The sequence below is a fragment of the Varanus komodoensis genome, unplaced genomic scaffold (genome assembly GCF_004798865.1).
Source record: "Varanus komodoensis strain SLA01 unplaced genomic scaffold, ASM479886v1 scaffold45, whole genome shotgun sequence".
NCBI lineage: Eukaryota > Metazoa > Chordata > Lepidosauria > Squamata > Varanidae > Varanus > Varanus komodoensis.
Window position 1 is genome coordinate 6,602,575 of NW_025336011.1, and position 7,816 is coordinate 6,610,390.

General features: G+C 49.6%; 1 protein-coding gene across 1 annotated transcript in view; it reads right to left on the reverse strand.

Annotated features, from left to right (window-relative positions):
• SYT3 (synaptotagmin 3) overlaps positions 1–3,690 on the reverse strand; it is a 24,399-nt gene extending 20,709 nt beyond the window's left edge. Inside the window, exons 1-2 of the mRNA XM_044444641.1 lie at positions 3,555–3,690; positions 937–1,318 (exon numbers count right to left, since the gene is read on the reverse strand). Of these exons, the coding sequence (XP_044300576.1) occupies positions 937–1,318; positions 3,555–3,690 (518 nt within the window). The remainder of the gene's footprint in view (positions 1–936; positions 1,319–3,554) is intronic.
• Between the last annotated feature and the right edge of the window lie 4,126 nt (positions 3,691–7,816).

A 7,816-nucleotide genomic window follows, 5' to 3' on the forward strand; every position in this document is an offset into this window, starting at 1 on the left:
TCCCTTCCCTTCCCTTCCCTTCCCTTCCCTTCCCTTCCCTTCCCTGCTTGATGTGTTTAGCTACCCCATTCTTGCTTCACTCCCGCTGCTCTACTCCATCCATGCCCATATCCCCACCATCACAGAAAAGCCATATGAGAAGTAGAAGGAATTGCACTGAGTAAGCCTTCAGAAGAAAAGCTATTATATTATTAGGGCAAGTGCTGCCTTTTTAAATGGCAGCAACCATAAACAGCACACTTCTGAAGGGAACATCAGAGAATAAAAACAGCATATATTAAAATATGGCTCTTTGCAAAGAATCTGACCAGCTTTTTTCTTTTTAAGGGGCATGTTGTCCTACGATGCAAGCCACTGGAAAACGGTGGGCAAAGGAAGGGTTCAACCTCTTTCAGCCTGAGGGAGGAACTGAATTTCAGAGAAGCACTGGGGGTGGAGAGAGTGCATTCTGGAGGCGACTGGGGCCAAAGGGAAAAGGAAGGCCCAACGTTCTAGAAATATCCACAATATCCTATTTTAGCTTAAAGTGCTACTGCCAGTAACAAAAGAGGCATCGCAATCCTTTCGAATGCGGAAAAACATGCAAAAGCTGGAAAACCACCAAACACTCAATAGAAAGGGGACTGAGGTAAAACAAGGGTGGCTTAGTGCCCTGGGGACTCCAGGCAGACCAGGTGAAGGCCACAGGCCTGAGGTTCCACACGCCTGTGCTAGGACTCACCAATGCAGAAAAGAGTCTTGTCAGAGGGTCCTTGTGGGGGACCAGAGTTATAGCTGGTCTTGCATCCCTTTTTCAATGTAGTGCAATAATCTTGAAGCTCTGGGTAACAATTCCCTGAATGATAGTACCCGCTTGCACGTCGCATGCAACCACACATACATCCAGGTTTTCCATTCGCAAGCTTTCCGCCCCAGCCTCCCTGCCTCTCCACTCACCTGGGCGTGGGTGCCAAGCTTGCCACTTGCTGGTGGGAGTGGGCGTTGGGGAGGTTGCCTTCCTTGGTACTGGTCTGGCCTTCCACGGGGAGGTCAGGGGAGGTCTGGCTGACCTTGAGGTTGGCCTCGGGATAGGAATCCATATCGAGGTAGGACCGCTCAGGCATCTCGGGCCCCAGCTCCACCCGCTCGGCCAGGAGATCCCCAAAGGGCGAGTGGTGGAGGTGGGCATGGAGGAGGTGCTCCTTGCGCTGGGTTTGTGAGGAGGAGCCCTTGTCCCGCCAGGGGATCCAGCAGAGCTTCCACGAAACAAAGAGGGAGACTCCCAGCAGCACGATGCCGCAAAAGGTCACAATCACTGAGAGGAGGCTGACCAGGATCTCTAGAGGGGAGAAGTGGAGAGGCAGATACCACAACCGGACGTCAAGGGGGGCAGGCTTGCTCCCGCGGGCACCCGGCATCTCGCCCTGAGCTTGCTGCTTACTGTGCTACGCCCACCCCTTGCTGTGTGCCACGTCCTCCGGCCGCTCTGGGGGGGCGAGCCTGGAACTCCGGGCCTGTTGCCACCAACTGCCGGGCTTCGAATGCTCCACAGAAGGGCTGCTAAAGGCTCTGCTTCCAGCCCTGTGGTAGAGCGCTCGCTTAGATGCTGAAGGTCGCCGATTCGACCCTCAGCTTCTCCAGGCTGGCCTAGGAAAGAATCCTGCCTTAAACTTGGAGAGCCAAGGCCAATATTGCACCAGCTGGTCTCGCTCAGTTAAAAGCAGCTTCCTGTGCTCCCACCTTCTCTGCCTGAGTCATCAACAGTTCCTTCTGCTCCTTTCCCGTGCTCTGGAGGGACATGAGGGACATGAGCATGTGGGTCCCTTCCCAGCCCGGGACCCACACTGGGCACCCTGAGGCAAAGGAGAAGGCAACCAGACTGGCACTTGAATCTCACTTCAGTGCTGGTGAGGGGAGACGGTGTTCCAGCACCCCTGAGGCCAGCAGGCCGCAACGGGGGAGCAGGAGCAGTGGTCAGAGAAGACTGCCCGGTGGGCTCAAGGGGAACAGCCAAGGGGCTGACACTGCTGCTCCCCTTTACTGGGAGTGTTGGACTATGGCCAAAGCTGAGCTCAAGTCCCCGCTTGGCCAGGAAGCTCGCTGGATGACTCTGGGCTACTCACGAACTGGCAGGCCAATCTACCTCACAGGGTTGTTGTGAGGAGAAAGAGAAGAGGAGGATCATGACTTGATCTCTTTGAAAGAGAAGCAGGCTATAAATCCAATGAACAACAAGCAGCAGCACTTGCCTCCTGAGGCAGTTGCTGCCCTCTGCATAAAGGCAGGCAGGCAGGCTACCTTTGAAATGCTAGGCATCAGGAGAGACCTCCATACATAAACCCTCAGATGAGCCTATCTATCTATCTATCTATCTATCTATTTATATTTTTCAATTTATATCCTGCCTTTTTCCTACAAAGGGCTCAAGGCAGCTTACATCATTCTCCTCCTCCATCTTATCCCCACAACAGCAGCCCTGTGAGGTAGGTTGGGCTGAGAGTCTGTGACTGGCCCCAAGTCACCCAGTTGGCTCCATGGCTGAGCGGGGACTAGAACCCAGATCGTCTGAGTCCCAGTCCCATGCTCTTAACCACTACACCACACTAGCTCTCTCATTATACTGCCCCCTTTGCATGAATTGTCAGTGAAAGCTACTTTGGAAAGACTCTCTTGGCTAAACAATGAAGTAGGAATGTCATACTGAGAGAGAGAGAGAGAGAATGGGGAACTTGCTGCCTTCTAGCAGCTGCTGGACTTAATTCCCTTCTGTCTCAATCGCCATGGCCAACAGCCAGGGATAATAGGAGCTGTAATCTGACCACACCTGGAGGACCACAGGTTCCTAACCCCATCTCTAATATTTATTAATCACAATCACATCCCCAAGTGCTCATTCTTATGCTACCAAAATGGAACCATTTTGCAAGGAGTAGGGAGGGTAAATAAAACCAACCCAACAAGAGCCAAGTGTGTTTAGTGACCATGGAATGCTGATGGATTATGGTACAAAGAGCACTCCTGGCTGACTTCTCTTTCATGAAGACATGCCAAGCCTGTCTCTTATGGCTTCCTTGTCCTGTTCAACCTCAATGGCATCAGACACAGCCAGCAGAACCCTGGGGCCCACCATTAAATACCCCATTTGAGAAGTTCTTTCCCAGTTGGATCAAACTTGCATATTCAACAAGAACTGCCACATTGATGGCTCTTGATTCGGAGTGCTTGCCAAAAAATATCCCTCTGTACTTTAAAGTAGATCACTTTGCCAAAAAGTGGTGAGGACTAGAAACCTGGTCCTCTTAAAATTCAACAAAAGCTCAACAAGACCTTATTTCACCAGGGCCCTGTAGGACCTATCTGACTATGCCAGAGGCCCTTTTCTCACAAACTAGAATTATCAGATGCCATCCAGGCATCCTTTCTTTCCCTGCATATCAACATAGACCCAGGAAGCCCTGAACTGGTACATGACTCTCTGGGACTTCCAGCTAGGCCTAGGTCAGGATTCCTCCTCTTACTGAGGCCTTTGCTTCTAGAAATGGGTCATATCACCCCCCTACTACTAAGCTCCTCACCAGAGTTGATGGGACCCACGTGGCCTGTCAATTCCTGACACTTCTCGCGTTCCTGGGCAGCACATGTGTTGGCACACAGCACATGAAGAAGCTCCATTGCCCTGCGGTGTCTGTCTTCATCGTAATCTCCCGACATGATGCCTGAAGAGGAAGCAGAAGGGCGACTCACAACGCACATTCAAAAGGAGATCACAAGTGTCTCTGACCCATGGTTATGTCTGCAGTTGGCATGCTCCTCTTTAGTGTACACTGCCAGTTCCCACTGCTTATGACAGACCGGCCAGCCAGCTTCTTGGAGCACTCTGACATTACATGCAGGTTCCATATGCGGCCTCTCCAGGTCAAAGGACTCCATGATGGGACAAGGCCTCTGCTCTGTCTGGGAGTTGCTATCAGCCAGAGCAGGCAGACCCAGGCTACGTAGACAGATTGTCTGAACTACGCAAGGCCACCTCATGCATTCCAGGAAGTGCATCCTGTATCCCAGGCCCACAGTTCTGAACCACGGATTCATGGAAGACCTAGGCAAGGAAAGTGGAGGAGGCACAAGAGTGACACACACAGTGGCCTATCCTGCACCGTCCAACCATATCCTGTTCCTCAGAAAGTAAAAAATCTCCTCCCACTGATGCCGGAAAGAAGATATGTCTTCCATTGATTTTTGCAAACAACAACAACAAAACCTGTAGCAACTGAGAGTAAGTCACTCTAGGCAGCTGCCTAGAACAGTCATGTGGGAATGCCACCCCCTTTAAATTTTCCCTGTTTTTGTCCCCCAACTGTTGCCATGGGTGAAGTGTCAGATTAGAACTGAACAGCCTTCAGTTCAAGTGACTAAGTGAGGATACAGCCAGGAAGCTACTGGGTGACCTTGTGCCAGCCTAACTTACTTCACAGGGCTGTTGTGAGGTTGCAGACAGAAGAGAACACACATGCCTCTTTGAATCCCTTGGAGAAATGACATGAAACCAAACACAATTTTATATGAAACTTCTCAGAGAGGGTACTGGGGTCCATGAAGAGAAATTGCAGGATATAACCTTCACACGCCCCACCCCGCAGGACATCAACTGCTCCCCCCCACAAAAAATGCACCAAATGCTCTAGTTGTCTTCTGATTCAGGGGGTACACAATAGAAAGAGTAGGAAATGTGGGATGTGTGGTCCTAAACCTAAGAGTTGTACAAAGTAGGACATGGCACAAAAATAAAACACTTTCCTCTAGTAACCCTGACAAAAGTGCTGAATGCTGTCAGCCTCTATTTGGTTTATTCCAGGAAGCATATAACAAGCCAGGCAGGCAAGGGCAGATGGGAGGCGAAGAAGGCCCACAGAAGCAACAGGAGCTTGTTGCTTTGTGGAGAGATTCTGTAGGTCGCTGCGTAGCAGGTCAGATCAAACAGAGCCTGTGTGGCACAATGGTTAGAGCGCTGGACTGGGAGGCGTGGGAGACCTGGGTTCTATTCCCCATTTGGTCTTGAAGCTCCCAGGGTGCTTTTCAGCCAGCCTCTGACTCTTAGCTTAACCTACCTCACAGGGTAGTTGTGAGGATAAAATGAAAAGAAAGAAGAGAAATGGGTTTCCACCGATAGGAAAAAAGGGGGATATAAACTTAATAAATGCACAATTCCTGACCATACCAAGTATGGAATATCCTCTTGCAGAATGCAGATAGAAGACTGAGGCCGGAAGTGGATGTTACAAGGGAAATGAGGACTTTGCAATCTCCTGTATCCCTCGTAACTTTAGCACATGCAGATGGGGACTTGCAGAGGGGAACTGGCAGGTGACAGTTTGTAAGCCAATGAGGGGGCAAGGTGGAGCCATCTAAGGAAAAGTGGGGGGCTCAACCCGAACCCCAGGAGAGCCACACCCCTGAGTTGTGTGAGCCTGGCATAGGCCCGTGATGACACTGCTTGGTGTCATCCTGCCTCCCCTCACGTCTTGTTTCAGCATGAAAGGGCTTCCACAAGTGTCGCTACAGCGGCTAGTCACAACAAGCATCCTCAGTGGGTGCCCTTCCACCAGAAAAGCTTCTCAAAACATAGCAGGCCACTACGGTTTCCCAAACGAGGTGAGGCAGTTGCCATGGAAAACATGAAGGACTGGCTGCCCTCACTTGCCTCCCCAGTGACAACTGCCCCACGCATCCTGTGCTGTGGGGGCAGGAGGCTGCTGATCAACCATTATGTGGTTCAGCCTAGGAGTGAATACCTCCTGTACCCACCAGTTTATGAAACAAGGGTACTATACAGTGCTGCTAACACAGGTCAGTAACAGGAATTCTCCTAGTCTAATGGAAGAAAAGGGTGGGGAGAATGTGGAGTTGGGGCTATACAAAAGGCAACGCTATTGAGTTATGTCAAAATGTCTGAAGACTAGACAACCACTGTCAGAACATTTCTGTCTCTGGGCCTGTCTCAGTGTCACTTCCATATCTGAGGTGGCGGAGAGAACTTTGTGTTGCTGCTGGAAACACATGGATATGTTGCTACTAGTCCTCCAAGGAGATCTGGGTGGCACCCAGAGGACTTAGGGGACAAGAGCCATGGGAATAGCCAAGGCATTTCCACTCATCTGGTTCTCCTGACTGTCACCTAGTCAGCAGCCATTCTACTAATCTGCAGAGCAGAGTGAGAACAGAAGAGACAAGCAGGGCTATTTCATTATCTCTGCTGAGAAACCAGCTCCCCAACCATGACAGCTGCTCTATTAGGCTATGTTGATCTGATTCTAGCCCAACTGATAAGGAGTACAACTAAAAACTAGTGCCGAAGCTTGCTTTATTCCTTCTCCCTCCTCTTTGTTTTTACCTCATGTGTCATGTCTTTTCGAATAGAAACAAGGCAATTCATACAACAGAACTTTGTAAGCCACTCTGATGCCTTTGGCGTTGGGGGGGGGGGGGATAAAATGCTTTACATAAATACAATGCAATATTTCCCTGTAGATACAGGTCCCCAGATACCCCTTCAAGGTATCTCTCCTATGGGACCTAGGCATTTTTAACTTTATGGTTGGGATGACTTTTTCAGCACTTCTGATCCCACACTGCAGCTTCTGTCCACATACATTTTTTATTTTGGCTCCTAAAAAATAGGCAACATTTGATCATCTGTGGACAAACAAAACTAAATTAAACAAGAGAAACAAAATAAGAGCAACTGCAAAAGTCAACAACAAAAGAATGTTGGCACTAATATCATTGTTAATAATAGTTACATTAAGGTGCATGACATTTTTCAGGGAACAAGAAGACAGACAAGTATCCTGCACCAATAAATTTATACAGTATAAAATTGCATGTGATTATATCAATCACACATACTTAAAGATGCAATTATAGTATGCCATAAAACTATTACTATCATTTCTATCTTTGTTTACATATGTGACAGATAACTTTCCCCACCACCCCTGCACAAAATTTCAGGAGGTTCACATTAAAGAAACTTCACTGGAGTTCCTTACTTTGAAACATAAGGATTAGAAATAGCACTTTCTACAATGAACGTTGGATTCCATCCCTCCCCACAGTTGAGGCTTACCTAGTCAGGAAACTGGTTCAGGGGAAAGCTGTCAGATTGCTTCTGTACTGCTGGATCCAGGATGCCAACTGGTCCAGGTCACTGCCAGGCAGCAGGGTAGCAGGATGCTAAAACCGAGTCCATGGGGATCTGAGTCCATGTGTGAGCAGCAGCAAGGTGGGAGAAGCAGGAGAACAAATCTGCCATCCGGAGCACTGCTGCGTCCATGTGTCGCAGGGGGTGGCAGGAGACCGAGGCAGGGACACCTTCTGCTGGATGCTCCAGGAGACGAAACCAGGCTGCCAAAGAGGATCAGTGGTTCTGGCGGGGTTCACAATGCCTGGACAGAGTCTCAGATCCCCAGGTGATCTTAGGGGGCTTCTTCATGGTGGGAGGGGGTGCTTGTTTTCTAAATTCTTGATGAAACTGCTTGCTTACCACTGCTGCAACCACCCTCCTTGGTGTTGTGGACAGCTACATTGATAAAAAGACCCATTAGGGATGGACTCGTACCCTCCTTCTCTTGCTCCCCTCTCCTCCCTGCTCTCATCCAGCCCCATCAAAGGGAACCTTCTCGTCTTGTAAACTAAGGATAGGGAGCATGTGATCCTCCAGATAGTGTTGGACCCTGCCCACTGCACATGCTCAGTAGGCTAGATGGGAGTTGCACTCCAGCAACATCTATGGGGCCACCTGTTAGCCATCACTTATGCAAACCCAAAGAGACTGCCTCTC